At 36.2% G+C, this 25,560-nt stretch overlaps 1 protein-coding gene across 5 annotated transcripts in view; it reads left to right on the top strand.

Moving 5' to 3' along the window:
• ZNF644 (zinc finger protein 644) overlaps positions 1 to 25,560 on the top strand; it is a 52,267-nt gene that overhangs the window by 18,799 nt on the left and 7,908 nt on the right. For 3 of the 5 annotated variants that reach the window (XM_042030247.1, XM_042030248.1, XM_042030249.1), the window contains exons 2-5: positions 1,000 to 1,055; positions 13,231 to 13,303; positions 14,572 to 17,603; positions 17,777 to 18,382. In XM_042030247.1, coding sequence (XP_041886181.1) covers positions 14,603 to 17,603; positions 17,777 to 18,382 — 3,607 coding nt within the window. In that variant the 5' untranslated portion in view covers positions 1,000 to 1,055; positions 13,231 to 13,303; positions 14,572 to 14,602. Of the gene's footprint in view, positions 1 to 999; positions 1,056 to 13,230; positions 13,304 to 14,571; positions 17,604 to 17,776; positions 18,383 to 20,933; positions 21,057 to 25,560 lie in introns of all 5 variants that reach the window. The other 2 variants (XM_042030251.1, XM_042030250.1) reach the window with 2 other exon arrangements.

Raw genomic sequence — 25,560 nt, forward strand, 5'->3', positions numbered from 1 at the left:
CAGTCAGACTTTTTTGAAAGATCTGTCTTCCCATACTATCTGTCTTTGTAATTTGGACAAGTGGCTTTGAGACAGTTGCAGGTTGATTGGGGAACTCTGAGTCAAAAAGCTGTGTGTGAATAAAATGCGGTAAGTAATCGTCACCAGTGTGTGAGGATAGTTACCTCATTCATAGTCAGTTTTGATGATGCCTAAACATTTAGTCTAGATAAGAGTAACCTACCCTTTCTGTAAAGCTTTATGCTACTAGTTGTGTCTTCATTAGTAGACACAGTTCTACAGAGGTACCATACCCAAATCCATTCTTGTTTCTGTGCAGCTTCTTCAGTGGCTTTTGGAGTCTTCCAAATTTCCAAATAGGAAGTGAAAAATGTCCTTGTATAGTTATTGCTAAAGATACATGAGCAAAACAAGTTCATCTGACACTGATCAGCTTTCATGAAGACATATAAATTACAATTTTTAAGTGGGCCAGGTAGTCTTGGAATAATAAACACAACTTTGCCCTAGGAAAGTTGAGGAATTAGAAAGGCCCAGGCATGAAGTCCTCCAACACCTAATTTCAGATACGTTGATCATTTTTGCTAAAAAGATTTTTGAAAAGCTTTCATTTGTAACCATTTCTTTTCTGTATATCATTCCTCATTCAGGGAACTTGAGATAGCTTAGTTTGAAGGCACTAGCAGCAAATGCAGAGATTTTCTTGCCATGCAACTTCTTTTCCCCTGTTCTGCCCACTTAGTTCAATAGCATGTGTATATTTGATACAACTTCTTGGTAGATTTTTTAATTAAAATGCCAATAGCTATGTTATTTAGAAATTACACGTGTTTGAGAGAAGAGCACTGGAGTTGATGTCCTACCCTGAGAAGAAAAAGATAGAATACTTTTATGGCTGTGGGTTTTTTACCTCTCTGTTTTGCTTGGCTTATCTGATAATCTAGGACACAAGCAGAAAACAGTGACAGCTGTACAATAAGTTCTTGTTTCATTTTGCAGGTTTGTTTTAATGTGGAAGTGGATCTTACAGCATAATGTAAATCAAACAAGCAAAGGTGAGTAGGAGTTTTGTATTGGTGGTTTTTTCCCCCCAAAATGGCATTGGCATATACTGGTAAACATGCAGAAAGGTGGTCAGTAAAAATTTACTTGAAATTTGTATCTTGATTACTGTAATGTATGCAGTGTATGTGCTGTAATGGTGCAGTGTTACTTCTAGGAAACCAAAAGAGGCACAAAAGATATTGCCCCATTATTTAATATTATGATGACAGTTATGTTTTTCTTCCATAAGTTATTATAGTCAGAAAGCTGTCAACTAGCTTTTGAGCTGTCCTACTAGCTGTTGAGAGCCACAATTATGAGTGCTTCAAATTAATTTTGTTCTTCACATATTATCCACTTGGTTTCAAAGTACTGAAAGTGTACTTTGCACTGTAAAAGCAGCATGTTAAACTTGCACTTCCGGTATTAATGAATAACTGTGGGAAATTTGACCAGCTATCAGAATAGCACTTCAGGTTGTAAATAATGAAATTCTGTTGGAATTTTCCCTCCTTTTCTGTCCTTAGGAACCCATTTGCAAGCTATTTGAAGGACAAAGTATATGGAGATTTACTGCTGGCAGAACTTAAGTGGCCATTTGCAATTGCAAAGTGTCCATCGAGGAAGAATTTTCTGTAACTGACATTTTCCTCCTTCCCCCACCCCCTTCTTCTGTTATTTTGAGAAAAAGTGTAGGTTTTTGCTCTTCCATTTACTTGCTACTCCAGGAATAATTTGAACTATAAAATGAATCTCTTCACCCTATAATTATGTGAAGCATGTAACAAAGAGTTTTGACCTGTTTTAACTTAAGTCTTTCAAGAGAATCTTTAGGTAAGGCCCCACAGTTCAGTAAATTCGCTACTTTGGAGACATGGCATGATGGACTCTGGTACAGAGGCTTCTGTAACCAACCAAAGCTGTCTCCTCAAGTTTCCTGCTTGCTGTTTGACTAATGTGCCATCTCAGAACATAGCTTCTTGCAGTGACTTGCTACTTTGAAGAGGTGAGAGGGAGAGCCCATTTGCTTAAATGAGTTTGTTCCTGAATTCCAAACTCCAATTAATATGTAGACTTAATTTTGCCTTGAAATTGTAGTATGTGCATTTTAAAAGACATGAACTGCTTTGTTCGTATCTTCTGTTCCACTAAGGCTTCTTCAGAACTATTGCTGTCAACTTTAAAATACTGATTGTAGAAGAGTGCTTTTTGGGGAATTTAAAATACTCTTCTGTTGAGTGTTGATCTTTCGTATAATGTATAACTGATTCAGGACTTTGGTTATGAGTTGTCTTCTGAATTGTCTTCTGAACTATGAACAATTAAAAGTAAGCTCTACTGCTGTGATATGCATATACTTGTGTGTAGAGGATGTTTACTGCCTTAGCCTGACTTTGCTGGTTTCTGGAATGTGCTTTGCGAAAACAGATATATAACAGAATATAACTCTGCAAAAGGAAATACTTCATCTAAGAATGAGTGTAAAACAAGAATTGTGGCTAGGAAAGGAACTTGAATTGACAGTAAAGTTCAAGCTGTTCTTCTGCCTGCTAATGCTTTCAGTATTTAATGCTTGCCATTTACATTCTGTTTCTTTTTAATTTATGTGTTATCTAATTACTGGTTTAAATACAGAAAATTAGTTGAAAAGTCTAATGTATTACTGAGTGTGTTTTTTAAGCATGAAGTCTTCTGAATGAAACTCTGAAGACCTTTCATCTTAATGGTGGTTATCTGTGTTTAGTAGGAAAAAGCTGGTCTCTGAGGAGAAAGCCTGTAGTATTGCATTCACAGCGAGAGGACAGAAAAATGTGTAAAAGAATAAATGGAAACAGTGTAATGATGTTTGATCAGTATTGTTACTGCTTGGAGGAGATCGTGAGGTTCCCAGAGTTCAGTAAAAATGACAACTGAATAGTCAGTAAATCAATGAAGTTATTGTGCTTTATTAGGGAACAAAATAAAAGCCAGATCCAGTTCTACAAATTTGTGGTGTACCATAATTGCATTGCAATGTGTATTGCTTCTTGAGTACTGGTCTAGTCCTGTGACTGAAAAACAGCATAGCAGAGCTGAAGAAGCTTCAGAGACAGGCAGCAGGGATGACTGAAAGAGTTCATTTTCAAGAACAACCTGCATTTCCCAACTGCCTCTCTCTTCAGTCTCCACTCATGAGGGTAGTGGCTGCAGCATCTTATAGACTTCTAAACAATAAATTTCACTCCCACAGCTCAGTGCAGAGTTGCCTTTTTGTGTAAGCTTATGTCTTTCAAAGCAAGAGCTGAAAATGTGATTTAATGATTTGCTCAAGCGTTTTTCTTGTACACTTGACCAGAATGCATTTCCTGATTACTCTGCTAGTGTGCTTTCCATGTGTAGGGTTTGTTGGTTTGTTGTTTTTTTTTGTTTTGTTTTTTTGGTTTTTTTTTTTGTAAAGGGTTTGGGGTTTTGTTCTTGTAATTTCAAGTCATTCACTTTCCTAAGGCAAATATAAAAGATATATCCTGACTTTTGGAAATAAATCAAGAAATATGTTACTAGTTTAAAACACACAGGTATAAGATACTGTTTACAAACAGTGAATGTACTTTATTGTGGTAACTGTAGTATTTGTTCTTAAATTTTCTGATTTACAGACTGCATCTTCTGAACTCCATAGGAGAATTTGTTTTGTTTTAAATACAGGGGGAAGTTAGGAAAAAATAAGCTTGGTCTGAATGTGTTAAAAGTGCAATGGGCCACATTTCTGTATAGCAGGATAGGTTGGAGAAGGTAGATGATTGTGCTGAATTTCCCTGTAATAGTGTGTACAGTGAAGTGAGGTCATATTTTAAGCGTTTTAGATGCCAGGAAAAACTAAACTTGCTTCCAGAAACTGCCTTGAATGTATTTAATATTGCTTTGCCTAAAAGTAGAAGGCTGTAGTTAGTGAATAGTAGTACCCTGAATACTGAAGAAGGATATGTATGTTATATACAGAATTCTGCACAGGATAAATTTTAGTATGTGGGATTTTTGTTTCTTTGTCTCCGACAGGATCTCATATAATTTTTATCTTGTTCTTGTTATCCTGGTAACATGGAGTTGAATTTTCTGCCGTTAAATCACTTCTGGTGATGACTTTATTTGTTTAAATTAAAAAAAAAAAAAACCAACCCAATTGTTGGTGGCCTGACCTGAGCTTTTCTTCTCACTTACCTTTTTCTGGTCACGTACAGTATTATATAGGTTTGGGTCTTTTAAAAGCTGTGATTTTGTCTTTTCATCAGCAAGAACAATAACTTTCTCCAAGTCAGCAGAATTTTTTGGTCTTAATCTGAAAAGGTACCAGATGGCTTTTTTTGCCTTACCTGGTACTGCTACTTAGAATCCTAGCTAGAATACTAGCTTTTTAATCCTTGATCACTGAAAGAACATAGAGGATGAGAGCTAGTTTCCTGATAAGGATGAGTGAATATCACTAATGTAGTTCATTACTCTAAGGTTCTAAATTAAATTAGTAAAAGCACAGTGTTTGTTTCAGCTAGTGGTTTTGTAATTGGGAAAGGTGCCATGCTTTAGAAGTTAAAAAATCTCTCTACATTAGCAGGAGAGGAGATACAGTCTTAAAAGTTGTGATAACATTAACATTTGTACAGCAAGTGGTTATCAACCAAAAAAGCAAAAATCATGAGGAGCTGCTAGATGTGTTTCAGGTCGTGCTGGATAAAAAGAATGACAACTTTTGTTCAATATAACAGGAAATAAGGTCAGAATTGTTCTAAGTTGTGTAGTGTTAATTGGGTTAAACTGTTCTTAATATCATCTTTAAGAAAGTCGCACTGTGAATCCATTATGCAGCATCGTGGTGTTGTCATTCAAGTTTTCATCTGTGATTTGTTGGATTGACACTTCACAACTAGTTCATGCAGTTAACTAATAATGTTTTAATTAACTTGTGAAATATTCCTGTAAAAATAGTCAAGTATACCTGATTTCTAAAAATTCCTTCCAGTCTGATTGTCATCAGTACATACTAATGAAAGTAGATTGAGTGGGTAGCACATCCAGATAACAAACTGGATATTTATACCTTAAGAGGTCTCTTATGTCAGTTACTGAATTCACTTTTTCCTGAAGTTTGAGATTATGGTGAAAATAAGACGTCTCTGGTGATACAGTTGTAATCATTGGGGATTTGCATAACATTACGTAAACCACCTAATTACTAATTGTTTTATTGATATATATATTGGATTTGTATTGTAAAAAAGGGTTCTTTACCCAACTGCTTACAGGCGGTATCTGAACAAAGGGACTGAATTGTTGGAAAAAACTTTGATTTACATTGAAGATCAGTTTTAGATTTGGATAGCTGGAGTTTGCTTTGATTAATTTTTAAATGTCTCGTGTTAGCAGAGCATTGCTCGTATTTGGCAGCTTCAGGAACGTTTTTCAGCTCTGTATGCTCTGCACGTGGGAATAATTGGATTTACATACCGATTTTCACTACCACTTGGTGGCAGTACCTGGCTTCAAAAGGATTTGTCTCTGAGCAGATAAGGTGGCTGATCCTATAAAACTATAGGTTAAGAGGGAGTAATTAGTTTTAATGTTTCTAAAAGTTAGTTATGTGTTTTAGAAATGAAAATACTTTCTATTTAACTTACTGGAAGGAATTATATTTGTATGTCTCTGTGGAAAATCTAGCTGTCATGTCTAATATGTAATTTAAGAGTATTGCTTGTGTTAGTAGTATTCTCAGAAGATGTATTTAATGTTCCCCAGTTGAATTATTTTAGCATTTACTTCTAGCATTTTGCTTTGAGTAGTTTAGTTCAAGTAATTTTAGAACATAAAATTTGCTTCACGGTAGTATTCTTTATAGTGCTGCATTCTGCAGTTAAATGGAGGACTGTCAAAGCTTCTTTTTTGCCTTATGAAATGTTCTCTACGTTTTTACTTCTTGATTTGTTCATACAGATTTTAGAGAGATTCCCTAGTGGATTTTTCTGTCAACAAAGCTAGTAAAAGTTTGTGCCCTTAGTCATAGTTGTCGCCTCTTGTCTGTGCCGATTCAGCAATGTTTGGGTCCCAGCCTTTTAAACTGGATAACGAAGTTGTTGATAAAGTGTGAAAGAAGGAACTTGGGGGAGTGGAAGAAGGCAGCAGTTATTTAAACTAGCTTTGCTGTGAAGAAAGGCATAATTCCAATGAATAGCACAGTAATTTGACAGTATATGATGCCATGTTGAAAATACTTCCTCTTCTCTGCAAGCCAAAATCATCTGCAATGGTCAGCAGGTCCTTTAATTTTAGTATTATGCCCCATGGAAGGACTGTAGTGGTGAGCTTAAAGTCTGGAAGAGTGGAGATACTTTCCTAAACATGGTCTCCTTGTGAAATGTCTCACTTACTGTGACTGGAGGTGAACATTGCCAGTGGCAGTGGGTTCTGTAAGGAGGAAATACTTCTACTGTATTGCCTGAAGAGCCAACACTGAGAAGCTTCTTTGAGGTGTGACACATCAAGAAGGTATTTAAGTATATTGTGGTGAAGAAGAGGGATTCATCCTGTGTAAAATCAAAAACTGTAGAAATACAACTGGAAAATGAGGTGGGAGTTGGGAAATGCAGGTTTATAAATTTAAGTGTGAAAATACTACTCCACTTAATGATAATATTATTTTATGTAGTGATACAACTCTGGAAAACAGGATCACTGGAAGAGAGGTAGAAGGGAGAGGGGCATCAAATTATAGTTTTGCTGTCAATTTATTCTGTCTAACTTGGGATAGAGAGAATACGCTTTTACCGTATGCCTAATAATTTTCGTGTCATTTTCTTCAGCTTTCAGAATGATAAATTCAAAGTTGGTAGTCGTAAACCTTTTTAAATTAAAATACTTTAGTGCCTGTATTGATGATAGTTTGAAATTGAAAAACTGTGGATAGTCTGAGCACATGGAGTACTCTAAAGAGGACTGAAGTAAGCAAGAGTTGGGATACTGTGTGGCAAAGTGTACTAAAACAGAATCACAGAATAGTTGACTTTGGGATGAACCTGTAGTGATCTTGTCCTGTCCCTCTGTCCATTCTGTTGAGGTCCCTTTCAATGGCATCACAACCTGCTAGTGTGTCAGTCTTGTGTGATCAGCAGCCTTGCCAAGGGTACCTTCTGCCCCATCATCCATGTCATTAATGAAGATGTTGAACAGTGTGGGACCTGGTACTGGCCCCAGGGTAGAGCTTTAGTTCCTGGCCATGCGCACTCTGTACCACTGATCATGACCATTAATTTTTTGGCAGTGGGATAAAGTGTCTCACAGCAAGGATACGAGCAGGACTTTTATTTGTAGACTGTAATGAAGAAAAGTTTTCTGGTTTTAATAATGCTGCTGGTTAATAAAAATTTTTTATTGTGTTGTGTCTAGATAAAAGCAATTTTTTGTGCCACACTTGAGGATTAGGAATACATTTTACTGAAAAACACAGGTAATGGTGCAGAAAGAGTTGAATTGTATTTTCTCAAACATTTAGTTTCTTTAGAGAGAAAGCATGTGGGCATGTGAGATGGCATCAAGGAAGAAAATTTATGCATGTAAAAGTAAGGGAATGGTTTAGAAGAGAAATAGTGTGTATTTTCACAGAGCATTCATTCTCTATTTTTAATGCTTCTGTGTCTTTATTGGAATACTGCTAGTCATTACCATGTGTGTCTGCATTTAGGACAATTCAATATTTGATTGTAGTTCTCATCTTTATTAGAGCTAATGGCAGTGCAATTTAAACTAGATTGCACTACTAAAAATCCAAACTAGAGAGCTGCAGTAATATGAAGACTTAAGTAGCTGGCTGTCCTCTGTGAACAGGGCTGTGGAATTCTGGGCAGGAGTTATGAAGCCTGTGGAGTTGCCAGACAATGTGTGACTGTTCTTAAGTTACCAGATTCAACATCTTGGTTTTTTGTTCTGGGTGGTCATCTTTTAGAAATACCTAGTTCATTTTGAAAAGCATCTGCCAGTGAAACTATCTTAAGCTGCTGCATGAGCACTTCAAACTAGAAGAGTATTTTTTATAGGTACACCTATGATTCTTGTGACACTGAAATTGTATTGTCATTTATTATTATTGATTTCAGTATCGAATTTTAGTGTGATGCCCCCCATTGTGGTAAACTGGTTTATTTCCTCAAGCAAATCAATACTAGAGGAGCAAGATTAAGAATGGTTGGTGGCAGTAATGGAATTCTCTTTTGTGATTTCTAATTGTAAGATGGTTGTTCTTAAGTTGTGTTCAGTTTCCTTTCACATGAGATGTTAACGTATCATTCTTAGGTGTTTTAGACCAGAAACCAAGTTTCTGAAATTTTGACATTTTTAAGGAATTTTTTGATTTCCTTACTGTTCCTGACAGACAGCTTTTGAAGACATTGTTGCATTAGGAACTAAGTTTAAGGAAAGTAACTTCCTGAAAAAGTGTGCTTCAGGTTTGATCTTCCCAATTATAATCTTACTGAAAAGACGAGCTGCTTTTGTCATGGCTGCTCTATAACTGAGAGTTTCTCTTTGATCAACTTTTTCTGCAGATATTTGACAACTTGGTGAACTTTTCAACAGTATAAAAAAAGGTTATACTGTGGATAGCAGTAGCTTTGTATTTATTCGGGTATAATACAAATGTTGTATTGCTAATATTTCATACTGCTTTAAAAAATTCTAATATGGCAGTCTAATTAGCTATGAGAGTTTTCCAGTGTTCCTATTTTTATGTGAACAGCTGTGGATTTGAATTGTATTGAAGATAACTAGTTTTGAGTGGAGCTCTTCATGTTGTAGTTAGATTAATAACTGTGGACCGTTTGTAAGGTAGGTGTGGTGGGTGTTTAATATGCACAACACTCGTGGTATTATGCATATTAAACAAGCCGTCTCTTGACTACAGAAGCTTGAAGAAATGCAGAAGTGTTCAGGTGAATTTGTAGATTTCAAAGCTAAATAAGGCAGTCTACAAATAGTGTTTCTCCTGTGCAGAAGGAGATGTATTTTCAGCAACTTAATTTGCAAACACAAATAGAAGCTGGAGGAAGGCAAGTCACTGACTCGTGCCCTACTTGTCAGGCTTTGTGGTTTTATTTCCGTCTGAAGGGTGAATCAGGGTAGCTTTTTAACAAGGAAATAAACTGGAAAACAAGAAATAGGTCTTCTAATGATCAGAGTATCATGATTTTATTGATTTTGGGTATTAATATTGCTAGATAACATCCCAAGTTCCCAAGGCAGAAACTCTGCTATAAACTCATTACTATATGGAAGAGGCAAAAATATTTTGCAGCTGTCCTCTAAATTTTTTTTTTTTTTCCTCAAGGTGTGGCTGGTTTGTGTTGATTTGATACTAGTTCCTCTACTACTCTGTACAAACCTTCATTTTCCAGAAGTTCTTAAAACTTTCTCTTTAGGCAGAAGTTCTGTGCTTGATGTTTGCCATGATTAAGGTTTTAAAGCATAGACTGTGATGGGGCAAAATGGAAGGAGATGCCTTTTTAGCCCTGTGCCATGATGTACTTAAACTCTTTCTGTTCTGCTGTTTGTTGCCTAAAAATCTGTTACTTTGGTTCCATCATCTTTAATATAATCTGTCACTTGAGAAAGCTTTATTACAGGAATGCTTGTGGAAAAACAATAGGTTTTGTTAGTTTTCTCTATTTACGTAATGAAGTCTTGAAGAAAAATATAAATGGTAACAGGGAAAACCTGAAGCACCTTTCCTATCTCTTGAATATTTGAATAATCCCTTGAGTGCCCTGGTTATTCACATACCTGCTTAAAGAACTTGACTTATGAGGAGTTATTTAGCACAGAACAGGTATGTTTTTGCCTTTGTTAGAGCACTGCTGAAAGACACTGTATTTCTTCAGTTTCTTTAGCCAGGCTGATTAAATTCAATCCATTTAGGAGATGGCTTCTGAGTTTTTGTGTTACTTAATAGTTGCTCTGGGCTTTTAGCTCATTGGCTTATATTTATGAATTTAATGAGAAACTTGATATCAGACCCCATAAAGGCACTTCCAAATTCTTCCATCTTGGTTTTTCAGCTCCAGTGTGCTTTCAAATTTATTGTAAATCCCTATAAAATAACATGAGGCTTGCAACAGAGACTTACAAATCTCTTGCCTACACCTGCTAGTAGGCAACAGTATGGTATACTTGGCACTAAGGTGGAAGCTTTACTGAGCTAGCCTTGCATGAAGGCAGTGCTCTTAATTTGGTGTGTGACCCTGCTGCATAGTAAAGGTTGTCATTATGAAATAAAAACTTGGAAAGGTCATAAACCTACTGGTAATAAATACAATTAATAATGTACATAGAACAACGGATTTAAGTACATTCCTATCAAAAAGAATTATTAATGAACAGAAAGTGGACAGCATAGATCTGATGACAGGAGGGTTGCATCTAATCTGAATTACTGAGTGACCTAGGAAGCTTGCTTGGGGGGATTACCAAATAATTATGTTAATATGCAATTATCACCTTATTTCTTCTGTAGTAACCTCAAGATGTAGTGTAGCGGGGTGTTATAGCAAGTGCTGATAGTTTGCAAAAATACTGATGTTCAAGATTTTTAAGACAATAAGATTAGCTTAAGGCATTTAAATTATGATCAGTCAGCTTGAAGATAGATCTGACCTTACACTTCTTTAATGTTTAGACTGTCTGGCCACAGGCAGTCATATCTGCAGAACATATTATGATTTTTTAAACTGATACTTTATTAATAAAAACAGTATTTAAAAATAAGTAATTTTTAAATCAATTAATAGGGAGTGGACTGTGGCTTATCTGGATAAAGAATTGGTTTCTGTCTATTTTTGAATATGAAATAATTTCTGTATAGTAAATAGCATAGTATGTAAACCAGGAGTAACGCTGTTAAGTGCACTGCAGTCATTCTAGGCTTAACTGAAATAATTGGATTGAATTTGACCTAGCCTTTAGATAAAGTGTGTTTCAAAGGTATGAGTTGGGATTGTGTATTCTTGTGTAGGCTTTTTCAGCCATTTTCCATCAGCATTTTTACATGTATCTCTTAAGTATATTGCACTGGGTGCTTAAATAAAAATTACCTCAACTATATAGTTGAGATAGTATAGTCCTGGTAGTGGATATGATAAGCAGTACTTTCAACAAATTTAAAGTTTGATCTCAAATTTTCATTTTTCAAGTACACCAAGTATTAAATGCTATATATTTTGATAATTTTGTATTCCTGATATGATATAGAAAAGACAATTTTAAAACTCTGATGAAAGCATACGAAGAATATTGCATAGCCTTGGTTACATCTTAGTTACAATGATTGATTTTTCTTTTTTTCCCAGGAGACAAGTTAGATGGTAACATTTCCTCAAAAGACATGGCATTGTGTCTTTGGTTCTACCTATTGTTGTTACTGCATAAATTGTGACACATGGAATAGATAATGTAACTGAAGTATTGCATCTTGGTTTAGTGTTATCACAAGACTAAATTATTGTAATTTAAAAGTATGTTTTCTGTTTTTTCTAATACCACACTGTTAAAACTGTTAACTTTATTGTTGTTGTCCTGCACAAAAACCAGTGAATTATACCACCTTGAGAGCTGGAAAAAATAATAATAATATATGATGATAAGAATAAAAATTACAATTAGCAGAAAATTATTAAAATGTAGCAGTGATGTTATTGATACAGTAAGCATTTCAGGCTTGATTCAAAGATGGAAATCTGTAGGGATTACCGGTGTTACCATAGAAGACTTCTAATCATACCCGTGTGGAATAGTTCACAATCTCCATAAATACACAGTATGGAAAGGAGTCTATTACAAGATTGTGTGAGGTGATGCTTTAGATATCTCTAATAACTCTGAAGAGAATATCAGTTTAATGGTGACCACAGGGTGTCCTAGCCACCTTCTTAACTTCAGCTTTAACACTAATATTTACTATCAGTAGGGTTTTGTATGTAGAGCAACATACATTGTCTTCATCTTGCAAACCTGTGAGAAGTTTTGAGGAGCCATTCTGATAATGAGGATTGCAGTCTCCAAGCAGCACAATATTCTCAGTCTGCCTCCCCGCTGTTCAGGGGGTAGCAGTGAAGTTGCTTTAAATGGGAAGCGTCTGTTCTTTCTCTGAACCCCTCACACCAGAACAGATGGGTGGAACTTGGAACATGGAAGGTTTTACCTCAGAGGTGGTAACAGTGAAGCCACTCATTAACACTGAATTTACCACTTCGTTAGCGATGTTGCTTCCTGTTGAGAAAAGCTAATACAGGCTCTCAGATTGACTGAGCACGCTTTTGTCTGCTTGTGCAGCAATAAACCAAGGAAAACGCACATCTTCCAGGCAAAATTGTCTTACTCACTTTCTTATAAATGTTTTGTGAACAGTTTTATACCCTGCTGCCTGATACTATATGAAGCCTACATTATTCAGTTGTAAAATTGCTGGAGCTACTGTGCATCATTAGAGGTTTCACTTAGTTTAATTGACTTTTGCACTACTGATTCTTAGCGCATGTTTGCACTGCCCATTTCTAACTTGTGTACGTGATGTAAAGACTCCTGCTGGGTGGTGCATTATCACCATTTTAGGGTGATAGCTTTGAATGTGATCTTATTGGAAGTAGTTATTATAGTGAAAAATGACCCATCTCAAAACAGCAAAGAAAAGCAAAAATCTAAGAAATGGCAAGATGAGAAACTGGGGTGTCTAGTAGAACATTTGTGTAAAGGTATGTTATAGATAATACAATAAAATATTTCACACACTTCAAGCATTTATTATGCCTCTGATGTGAGCATTGCTGTCTTTTTTTGAATTGGCTAGTTCAGTGATGGAGTAGCAAAGGAAATATTTTTTTAATGACTTAATTTTTCATTGTATTTCTACTCCAAATACAATTACTTTTATCTGCAAAAGAAAGTTGGGTTTTTACAAACTCAGAAGAGGTTTAATAATTGTTTTGTCCTTTTGCTGATTTGTAACAAAACAAGTGCAATAACAGAGAATTTCCGTGAAGCTAGTTAGTTTTGAATTGTGTCAGTATTTTCAATTCAACAGCTGTCATTCTGTTGAATTGAAAATACTGGATATATTTTAAAATGTGATGTATGAAGATGAAACTGGTGTTGTTTAACCAGGTTGTTTTCTCTCCTTAGGAAAAAAGGATGTCCAAAGTGGTCTTCCTGGATTTTGACAAAGGACCATTGCAGGGAGCCATGGATATTAGTTGTAAGTTATAACAACTTAATTCAAAGAGTCTAGGTAAAAACTCCTTTTAACTGAGTTTTATTCAAAATGTTAATTAGTAACAGTTACTAATTAACATTTTGAATAAAATTCTGTGATGGCAGGAATCAAATCTCCCAAAAGATCAAAGTGAGTAGTATTCTCTAAGGGTAAAATATATGGTTTCTGTAAAATACAGATGTTCTGGCTCCTAGATGAATGTTTTAATGCCTTATGCTCACTGTGTTCTGAGGACCCTTTTAAGAAGTGAATGTAGACTAAAGTTTACATTTCTGTTGGTCACACAATGATTTTCATGTGTAGGCAACTCCTTTGTGCTCACTAAGCATTGAGTAGATGATTTGATGTACGAATAAAAGTCACTTGTAGAAAGACAAGGCCACCCACAGGGAATTAATATGCAGTAGTTCTCTGTACTAGTAGATCCTGTTAGCATCCTCTGGATTCAACACGGTGACTTCATCTGGTAGATAAATCCTAATGAAATGTTTCGTTCTTACAGTATTTTTTTCCCCCACCTTTGATAAGATGTTGTTTAATTGGTTTATCATTTAAAATAGCCTTACAAGTGGAATGGGATTTATTTGTTTTAAAGCAAGGAGAGTCCTTCTGTCAGAAGGGAATAGGAAGACATCTAGTTTCCTCAGTGAGTTTGATCCTTTGCTGTGTCTCTGTCACTAATCAGATGTTCAAAGTCAGCTTCATTGTGTTTTTTCCTTCTGTAGGCTTTTGTGTAGGTAGCATCAGGTCAATTGTATGGAAGTACTTTGAAAAAAGTGCTGCCTTGAGAAACATAAAGATTGTTTTAGTTTCCTAAAGAAAGTATGTTTTAAAAAAAAGCAGAATTGCTAGTAGATGTCCGGGTAGCCTTTGCTCCTTACTTTTACTTCCAGAGAACAACTGAAGATAATCTGTATTTATGTACATGTAGAACGTTTTTGTGTTTGTTTTGACAATCTGATTTTCCCCATCGTGTGCAGGTCTCAGGCTTCTTCAAACTGGGATACTTGGCAGTGACTAGTTTGCTGTATGGTTATTAATATTACATAGCAAAAAAAGTGTATTTTTTTGTTGCTTCATTGATTCACTATAAATGTCCTGAATATCCTAAATGAAAAATAAATTTTTGACAAGTTCAAAACATCTTTTTAGATTACAGTGTGAAGAGTGATCCTGAAGAAAAGCTGTAAATTAAAATTGCCATTCTTTATTTCTGCAATTGCCTGATTTTTTTCTTGTTTGTTTTTTAGTATAAATGTACTTAATGGACAGACCAGCAATATGGATGATTTAGAGATAAATACTGAAGTCACTGGTGCTAAAGAAGAAGAAATCCTATGTGATGATAATTTTGTGTCTGAGGAAGAAGGTGGCATTCCTAAACCAGAAGAGAGTGACACGTCATTTCAGAAGAACAGCACATTGACTCTGACTGAGGAGCTATCAAGGGACAGATCTGAAAAAGCCTTAAGTGGAGGCCAGGCTTCTCTGTTTATACACACTGGTGCTCCTACTGTTTCTAGTGAAAACTTCATGTTGTCTAGAGGAACTGCTGTTAATGGACCAGTTTCACACTCCACCTCAACAAAGACTTCCATTATGAATAAAGGCAGTGTTTCGTTAACCACTGGACAGCCTGGAGGTCATCTTGCAGATTCCTGCTCAACTTTGACAGTGGTTCATGATCTTCAGCTGCCTGCAAAGAGTGCAACACAGAAATCAAATCAGCACCAAGTTTTATTTTTGTTACCTGATGTAGCACATGCTAAGAACCTGACTCATTCCATTAAAAATCTACCTACCTCTGCTTCAATTGGTTGTGATTCACAGAAAACAGTAGGAAATAGTGTAGATAGCACTTTAGTAGGCCAAGTAGAAGTTTGTGAGGATGATAAGAATTTACTATTAAAAGATGATTGTGTCGATACATTAACAGGCATTTCCTCAGGTACAGGTGGCTTCAGATCGGGATGTGATCCCAGCTGGGATCCGCAAAAAGAGTTTATACAGTTTCTCATGACAAATGAAGAAACAGTAGAGAAGTCTCCTATTCACTGTAAGGTAGGGCTAGAAAAGAAGCGAAAAAGGAAAATGGATGTTAGTAAAATAACACGCTATACTGAAGACTGTTTTGATGATACCAGTTGTATTCCTAGTAAATCAAAACTATTAAATGTTGAATTTTTAGAGCAGAATGAGGAGCTGCAAATAGTAGAACCACAGAAATATTCGTTGAGTAAAGTAAAGCCTGAATCCACAGATGAAGAGCTGGAAACTGTTGATGCTATCCAGCAGCTCATTTATAGTCCCACTAGTAACTGTGCAGAAGATACTTCTCCTGTTCACACTAGCACTTTTCTATCCAATACTTTGAAAAACAAATGTGAAGAGAATGATTCTGAACCGCCATCTACTTTCAGTACTGATGAACCATCATTTTATCCCTGTACAAAGTGCAATGTGAATTTTAGAGAGAAGAAACATCTGCATAGGCATATGATGTACCATTTAGATGGGAACAGTCATTTTCGGCATCTCAATGTCCCCAGGCCCTATGCATGTAGGGAATGTGGAAGGACATTTCGGGATCGTAATTCACTTCTTAAACATATGATAATTCACCAGGAAAGAAGGCAGAAACTGATGGAAGAAATCCGTGAGCTGAAAGAACTTCAGGATGAGGGTAGGAGCGCACGGTTACAATGCCCACAGTGTGTATTTGGTACCAATTGTCCCAAAACATTTGTGCAGCATGCAAAGACCCATGAAAAAGATAAAAGATACTACTGTTGTGAGGAATGCAATTTCATGGCTGTGACAGAAAATGAACTGGAATGCCATCGAGGGATCGCTCATGGAGCAGTAGTCAAATGTTCAATTATTGGTAGCGACTTGTCCCAGAGAAAAACTCAGAAAAAGGCATCCTTGAAAGATCCTTATTTAGGATCCTCAAGAAAGTCATCAACATATATGTGTAAGTTGTGTCCGTTTGCTACTTCAACTAGAAGCATTTTAAAAAAACACATGGCATATTTGCATTCAGCATCATGCGTTGATCCCTTTGGTAGTCATCTTAGACTAGAGAAAAGAAAAGGCAGCATAATAGAAGAATCTTTAGATTTTCGTAGCAGGACGAAACAGTTGATGAAACATTCTTCTACTTTTCCAAAGAACTCTGCTTTAAAACAGGATGTAAAAAGATCATTTGGCTCTACTTCACAGTCCAGTAACTTCGCAAAACTTCACAAGAGACCCTACAGGATACAGAAGGCTCGGAAAAGCGTTTCACAGTCATCTGTAAGTGTGTGCAATCTAAATTCTACAAACAAGAACTTTTTTATTAGAAATAGCATTGACCAAAAACGTAAATGTTTTCATCAAGCAGCAAAGCAGAAAGCTAGTGCCAAAAAAAGTAATTATTTATATAGACACAAATATGAAAACTACAGGATGATTAAAAAATCTAGTGACTCTTACCCTTTGCATTTAAAAAAGGAAGAGTCCAAATCTGTCAGTGCTTTGCATTTATTTTCTTCATCAAGTAATAATTGTTTTGTCATGGATTCAAATAGCCTTGATTGCAAATGGGCAGAAGGCTGTAAAGATCATAGGCATGTAGCTGTAAAAAGAGTGGTTAAAGAATCCAAGAGGGAAGGCTCTGTTACAGGAGATGATTTGGATTGCTATCCAGATTTTCTGCATAAAATGACTGTTGTTGTTTTACAGAAACTAAACTCTGCTGAAAAAAAAGACAGCTATGAAACGGAGGATGAAAGTTCATGGGATAATGTTGAACTATGTGATTACACTACACAGTCTGTGGAGGATGAATCTTACAATGATATTAATCAGGAGCATGTAAACCTATTCCCCATATTCAAAGGTAAAATGGAAGATAATGAAGCTGGTGATAAATCTTCACTTGGTTATGAGCAGAATGATGGCTTTTATTTTGAGTATTACGAAGATGCGGAGGGTAGTAACTTCTTGCATGATTTGCATGATCCTCAGAATTTAGAAAATGTAGGATCAGCATTGCCAAAGCATAATTCAGTTTTCCACTGGACTGATTTGTCGCTTGAAAAGAAGTCCTGCCCGTACTGTCCAGCAACCTTTGAAACAGGTGTTGGTTTGTCCAATCATGTCAGAGGACATCTTCACAGAGCTGGACTAAGCTATGAAGCCCGCCATGTTGTTTCACCAGAACAGATAGCAACAAGTGACAAAATGCAGCATTTTAAAAGAGCTGGAACAGGGACTCCTGTTAAACGTGTTAGAAAAGGTAAGATTTGGTTTTTTTATTTGGGTATGAAGTAAAGGGGGGACAAAGGGATTTATTGAACACTAAACAAGACTTGCTTTATCTTGTTGTAAAGCCTCTCTTCTTGTGATTTGCTGTTGTCATGTTTAACTATATATAATTGTCAAAAAACATTATAATTATTTTCTTTGTAGCAATTGAGAAATCTGAAACTTCCTCTGAGCATACATGTCAGCTCTGTGGTGGCTGGTTCGATACTAAAATTGGATTGTCTAATCATGTGCGAGGACACCTGAAGAGGCTTGGCAAAACCAAGTGGGATGCACACAAGTCTCCCATCTGTGTTCTGAATGAGATGATGCAAAATGAAGAAAAGTATGAAAAAATCCTAAAGGCTTTGAACAGTCGCCGTATTATTCCCAGACCATTTGTTGCTCAGAAATTTGCATCAAATGATGACTTTTTATCTCAGAATGTTATACCTCTTGAAGCATACCATAATGGCCTAAAGACTGAAGATATATCTGTGTCTGCATCGGAGGAAGAAGGGCTGAGTTTCCTAAATGAATGTGATGAAACAAAAGCAGTACTACATGATGAAAAAAGAAATCAGTCGCTTACACTGATAGAACTCCTGAAAAGCAAGAGATTAGGAGAAGAAAGGAATCCTGATATTTCCCCTCAAAAGATTCATAATCAAACTGCAAGAAAGAGGTTTGTTCAGAAATGTGTTCTTCCATTAAATGAAGACAGTCCATTGATGTATCAGCCACAAAAAATGGACTTGACTATGCAGTCAGGTAAGAAGGTGTTTCTTGACAACATTTCCGAAGAATCGTGTAATTCATAGAAAATGTACAAGTGCAGAGTATTTTATTTGGGTTTCTGTTCTCTTAATTCTTGTTTCATTTCCAGAGGACACTTGACTGCGAGAGGTAGCACAGCAAATTTTTCTGACATGTTTTTCCTAAAGTGGAAAAACGCCTCAGCAGCACTGAAGGGTTTTTGCATGGAACATAGTTCCTGTTCTGCATATGACTGGGCATGCAAATTCAAAGCGGACACAAAGTGAGCCTCAGTAAGGAAGAAGACACATCCTGCAGTAAACAAGTTGAAGTGTCCCTGCATATTTGGTAGACTAACAGTTCTGAAATGTTTGGGCTTGCAACCCTGTTTTTGGGCATTAAAACAGCTGGTTTGGGAATACTGCATTTAAATCTTTGAGGTTTGTGCAAGGCAGCATTTGCTCAAACTAACAGAACTGTTGATACCATTATAAATGCATAATACTGCAAATTGGTGAATCACTGTCAACTAATTCTGATGGTTTTAGGCAAACATACTCTTACAACATAGATTAATTCTTGTTTGTTGCAAATTGTGGCTGCTGTGAGAAGCTCATGCTTGCTTAGGGCCTGTCTATTCTGAGTGACAACCTGTGCTGGTTCAAGCTTTGTTGGCATACAGTTGTAGCCAGCAGGTTTCCAATGCACGGCCTCTGACCAGTAAGGACCTAGATTGTCCCTCCACTGAGAATTGTGCTAATGAAACAATTCTACAATCAGCTTCCTAGCTACTCTGTATACTAATAGAGCAGGCTCTTAGAGTGATGTTTTTAACTTACTTGTCACATGAGAATTATTTCTAGTCTTGGGGAACTCTTCCAACATCCTTTTTAATGTGTATGTAGAGCTTGCATTTACCGGTTTCTTGGTTGGACACCACCAATGCTGCAGAATTCTTTAGATGAGGAGCAGGATCTTATTTTTATACCCCTGACTTTTTTTGGTTCTGTTTCTTTTCTTGTTATTAACCAGGTTAGTAAAACTGGCAGTGCCTAGTACTTTTTCACCTATATTCTTTTCTTCCTTTAAACAAAAACCCCAACAATCTGATGTGCTCAGAAGTTCTTTTAAGGGACTACAAAAGTGTGGCAATCAATCTCTTAACAAAGGCAGCTTTCTAAAATGACATAGTAGAAGTGGAAAAGAATTGTATTTTATGTCTTCTGTACGTCTGTGGTTGTCCCTTAAGACAGGAGATTGCTTAATAAAGAAGTGTATCTTTGACAGGTTTAATGATTTGAAAAACAATGCTCAAGGAATAGTTTGCCAAACCTGACACTGTGTTTTGCTTTCTGTATAATATTTACTGCTCAATGCTAGGTAGAACCTGTTTGGTTGTGGTGAACAACCAAGTAAAAATAAACATACGCTCGCATAGTACTAACGGTTATGAATGGGGCCCGATAGTTTTCTGTGGCTGAGGTAACAGAATTTGATAACTAACGCACTGTGCCAGTTGAGTTAATGAGAAAATATTTAACATCGAGTTGAACATCTTCTGTTTTTCCTAAAAAAGGGCAAATATTCCTAATTCTGGTTTTAGTTTTAAAAAGGCTTTAACCAACCAGGTATTCTTCTTCTGTAACTTGCCTGAAAAAACAGCATGTCTTCTGTGGGCTGCTGGAGAATAGCATTCTTTCTTTCCTGCAAACAGAGACTTTCCAGCTGAGTAGTTTTAGCCTTTTCATTTATTCTTCTAATAATTTATTAGTAGAGAGCCTGAAATATTAGTTGACCAAAACAATGTATCTTTGGTAAAATGCAGGGAGAAACATTATGGTGAAGTTGAGCAGGGGAGAAGTTACGATGGTTTCTTTGTCTGTAAGTGAGGAATTCAGTATTGTTTCATTGTTTTCCTGTGATAAATAGCATATTGCTTTGTTGATATTTATTTAGCACAAAGATTTTAGCAAAAAACTTCAAATCATTTACTTTCATTATCAATTGTGCACCTAAAGTAATGAATAGAAAATGCACTGAACAAAACGTTTGGTCTAACAACTGTTCAGTGGTGTGTTTTACCACCTTTTTCTCTGAGCCTTCAACAGCCGCCTAATTTTAGTATTGAGCTCTTCAGTCTTATGGGTAAAACACTTCTAATTACCACTTTGTCAACTTGGCTTTTCAAATTCTTTTTATTGGAAATGTTGAAAGCTCTGAAATTTCTCAACAGAATTGTGCTGTACAAATTGCAGGATTGTATTTTGGAATTAGAGCTTCATAATGTGGAGATCTGTAGGAACTTGATAGTAAGTACTAAATGCAGAGTAGCCTACTGGGCTCAAGTTGCCTCCTTTCTGTTCTTTTTCAAATAACATGGTTTGGCTTAAAGCACTAGGTGGAAAACTAATAACGGTTAACTTGGATCCTTCTAATATACTAAACAATCGCATCAATGCAGTGAATATATTTTAAACCATCTTTATTGCAGAAAACTTTTTACAACGCTTTGAGAATTTCATTTTTTGAAGAGAGAACTGGATTATAGTTTTCTTTTGAATGATAGGTATGCCTGTGAAGCTTAGAACGTGTGTGCATTGCAATACGACGTTTACAAGTGCTGTTAGCCTGTCCAACCACTTACGCGCTTATGCACGAAAGAAGAGTGCTGGACTTTTGACTGGGACAGGTATGTTTTGTTACAGATGTAAAAGCAAGTCTGTCTATGATACATTTTCTTCATCAGACTGGACAAAAGCATATGTTAATTCAAAATAATTTTGAAGCTTCTGCTGGTAAACAATTTATTTGCCATAAAACTTCAGCAACTTGTAAGAAAACGTATGTTGCTGTTGTCCACTCTCATGTCTGATTTTCATTCTTACTCTTTGATATTGGATCCAACACTTAAGGTATGTAAGCAAAAGTAAGAGATGGTTGCTTAAATTCATTCTCCTGTGATATCACAACTTCCAAACCAGATAGTTGGCCTTCTAATGACGTGCTTAAAAGTATCTCAGAAATGAGAGCGGTGGGGAGAAAAAAAAAGGCCACAGAACAACAAGTAGTTTTTACTGTCTAGTACATATAATTACAAAGAATAGTCCAGTAAAATAGGAAAGGAAGTAATTTTACACCTTGTATATTTCTAACAGCATATTGTGTGTAGTTGGTTTCATATCTTGTTCGACTCACAACTCAAAAACTACCTGCTCTGACATTGAGTGAGGGTCGTACAGCATTTAGCACTGCTATTAATGTCTTTTTATCAAAACAAACTTCATTTTGAAATTCTTCTAATATGCTGTATTTTGGCTTGTTTCCAGAGACCTGCAGCTTGCTTGGCTGTAGGCAGTTTCTGAGTTTACTTGGATTATTGCTGAGATTAGTGGGACTTCACATGATCAACAGCAAATTGAGGAGCAGAGATGCAATATAATGAGGAAAATTTGGAGATATGAAGCCTGAAATATTCTATAATTAAGAAGGGCAGCCATCAGTTTTCTGTGTCAACAAACACAGACTTTTACATAATGGTCTTGGAAAATGCATAATCCTTTTTTTATCTGCAGATGTAATTCATTATGCTAAAAATGACAAACTGAGTTGCAGGCTTTCTCTGTAGAAGGTTAAAAGAAATATTTTTACAATATGGGCCTGTGGCTGCCAGGTCTTATGTTACACTACATTAATACTATAACAAAGGAGATTTGGAAGGAAGTAAGCAGATGCAGTAATATCTAACATGTAAAAGAATATGCCTTTAGTCAGGGATTCTGAAATTTTTCATATTTATTCAGTAAAAAGGTGATGGTAGTGGACTTCATTTATCACTGCTGTGATTTGATATTAGCCCTGTGGTATGGTTCCTTTCTTATATACCTACCGAGGAGGTATTTTTCGATAGCTGTATATTTAAATTGCACATTAATAACTTGACAGTAATTCAGTGAGGGAGACACTGGCAAACAGAATAGTACACAAAGATTGAATCCTGGACAAGCACTTTGTACCTAGCTTCCCTTTTGCTAAGTGAAAAAAGTGAAGGAAGCTTGTTAAGGTGCTTTCAGGGATTTTTGTTTGTTTCCTCTAAGAAATGTATTTTGCTAGTGAAGTAGTTGCATAGTCATCAGAACAGTTGCTGCTTTTCTTAAAAGAATGGAAAGAAAACTCATGTATCTTGTGTCATTGGACCTAGACCTTGGTTTAAAATCAGGCTAGAAACAAAATGGGGTTAGAAACAAAGTTTAAGTAAAAGGTTAGAAACAAAACTTTGGAAAAAAAAAAAAAAATCTTTTGATCTCAGAAGCTGGAACTAATCCAGATAACTTATACCATGGATAATAGGCCTGTGGCTGAAACCATTGACTTAAGGAGTCAGTGTTGAGTTCTAGTTAAAACATCATGCAACCAATGTATATTTGTAGTAATTTAGTCATGACACTGCTGCAACTCTGTGAAGGTTGTAAGCTTTGCTCATTGACTTCTCATTCAAGCAAGCTTATGCAAGGCTTGTAGACCAAAAAATATGCTTTTAAACAGCTGTTTGATTTGATATTCCACTTTATAATGTAAGTTTTGTGAGAATTATTTTAATACGAGATTTAACTAGTACACACTAGTTTTAAAGTACACACTTCTTATGAGTGTTGCTCTTAGGTAGATCTTGGGTTTTCTTATTAAAAGATGGTTGTGGTTGAGAGCAGTTTTGAGATGTCTTTTGTTTGGCCTCAGCCACAGCTGAACCTTCAATGGTCTTCAGCCATTCTATGGAGACAATGAGGACACGTTTATACAGGTTCCTTCTTCCCATTAAGCCTTTCTTATATCTTCTGAAATAAATATAACTACCAAAAATAAATCACATCAGTTGAATAATTCTCATTTTCTTGCTGTAATAAAATAATTGTTCACTAAACATGAACACTAATTCTTTTATTTGGCAGTTGTTATGGGACCTATCTAGGCACTACGGTTTACTAGGAGAAATAGATGAGAAATATGTGATCTCTGGATGCCACCAAAGTGAGACCTTTCCAAGCACTACATCAGCTTATGTACTAGTCTGATTTTCCATTTGTGTGCACATGTTTTTGATACTGACTGTTACCATATTGCTCTTCTGGCCGATGCCCTGCTTCTCCAGCCAGTAATTTCATCATATTTAGTTAAATCTTAGCCTATTTTTCTTTTCAAATGCAACTTTACAGCTTCAGCAGTATAGTAGACATAGTTAGGCATAATGGTAGCTTTGGAGAATGGACTCAAGAAAAACATCCTAGAATGGACTCAAGAAAAACATCCTAGAAGTGAAAGTTGCTAGACCGTTGGCTGTTTGAGGTTAGTCTTTATTAAACCTTATTTGTGCCTATACTTACACATTATAGATCCACTGTAGAGCAAATAGCTGTGTCTTCAGATGTCTGGCTGGAACTTTTTTTGTTGTTGTTATTCAGTCCAATTTTTAATAATGTAATGATCTAACTGTTCATCTTGAGTAGATGTTCATTTCCTTTTATACCTGTTTTGATGTGTAGCAACACATTGGTGTTTCTCAGAGCATGTGGTAAACTTGCTTCTTTCTTCTGAGTATCTTTAGAGCATTGGATAGACCTACACAAAATCTTCAAAATACATCTCACTCTTCTTCGTTATAGTTGTATATTCAGCTTCCTTTCTTCTTATCTCTCTGGACTTCTCTTCCTCCCTCCTCCCCAAGCCTCTTGATACTTTTCTTGTGCCCTGGCTTTTTACATCTTCTCTTTGTTGACTCTTTTCACCTGCTCAGTCTCTTCTTACTGGCTGTCATCTTCTGGGAATCACTACTTTCCTTTGGTCTCTGCTTCTGTAGGTGGAGACTGCTTTGTCAGAAGTTTGGGAGGGATCAATAAAGTACAGAGCAAGGAGTCTGGCCTTCAAGCCAACAGTGTGACTGAGGTAGCAGTTCATGAGGGCTACTACATGTTCAAATAATTTCAAATATTATTTTGTCAAACTTGTAGCTTTGGGAAGTTTGCAGTGGAAGCATATCAGGTATGCAGAAATCTGAGATCCACTGGCTTTGTGTGTCTTTATTCTGTGCTGTTACAGTCATAATGAATCAACTGGCATGATGATCTAATTTCCAGTATCCTATAAAATCCTATAGAGAGCAAATCATGGAGGGGTTTTTTTAATGTACTTTATTTGTGCGGTAGTGATGAGGATGGGTAGCAAGTGATTGAATTTGAAAAATTAGTGACTAATTGTACAAGAAAGATAATTCATTATTTTTTACTTTTTAATTGACAGTGTTTTCAAATGGTTAATTAGTTCTACTTCTGTGTGCAATGATTCAACTTGTTTTAGCTTACATACACTATGACAAAAGTAATGAAGTCTGAGTAAAAGACCCAGCTTCAGTTTTCCTGAAATAAGAACCATTTCATGTTGGGGGACATCAGGAAGAAGAGCCGTTTAATTTGGAACCGCAGACCAAATGTCACGGCGTGAAAGGGCCTCTAATTGTGACCTGTATAATTCATGTTGTCTTAGGCATGCTCATTGAAACCTCCTATCTCCATCTGCTTGTAGTCTTTCTTGATAAGTGGTCACAGAGGTTTTTATATGCAGTGTTTTTACCTAGCATATATTTTTCGAAGTAGTGTGCTCTGAAATTGTACCTAAGTACCTCAAGGAGATTCCTCCGGAGTTTGATTGTCTTTTGTTTTAGATGGGTTGTTTCTTCATCATGTCTTATCAGCAGCTTGAGGAAGTGATGTGACTGGTTGTTTACAAGAAGTTTTTCAGTTATTAACTGGGAAACACCAGGTGGCCGAAGTTGAAAGAGATTTCTTCCAAAAAGAAGTAGGCCTTTATGGAGAATGAAGGATGATAGTTTGGAAGCTTTTGTAACTATTAAGTAGGTGCTAATGATAGGTAGTTCCTGCCTCTCTCTAGCAATTGTGGCAGTTTCCATGCAGTTTACTAGAGCTAAATTATCCTTGGTCTCTTCCCAGATGTGATAAAAATATACTTTCTGAGGAGGTCATGTTTTGTTACAGTAAAGGCATAGAAAAAGCAGTAACTGAGTTTTGGTCAGAACATGGCTACTTTATGGGGAGGCAATTGTGTGACTTACTTGATGTTTACAACCACTTGTAAGCATCATATCAACAGAGTACTCAAGTCTGTGGCTTTATTTAAACTTGCTG

Source organism: Corvus kubaryi, unplaced genomic scaffold (genome assembly GCF_017639235.1).
Source record: "Corvus kubaryi isolate FWS band 111438036 unplaced genomic scaffold, C.kubaryi_AGA036_p1.0 37334, whole genome shotgun sequence".
Lineage (NCBI taxonomy): Eukaryota > Metazoa > Chordata > Aves > Passeriformes > Corvidae > Corvus > Corvus kubaryi.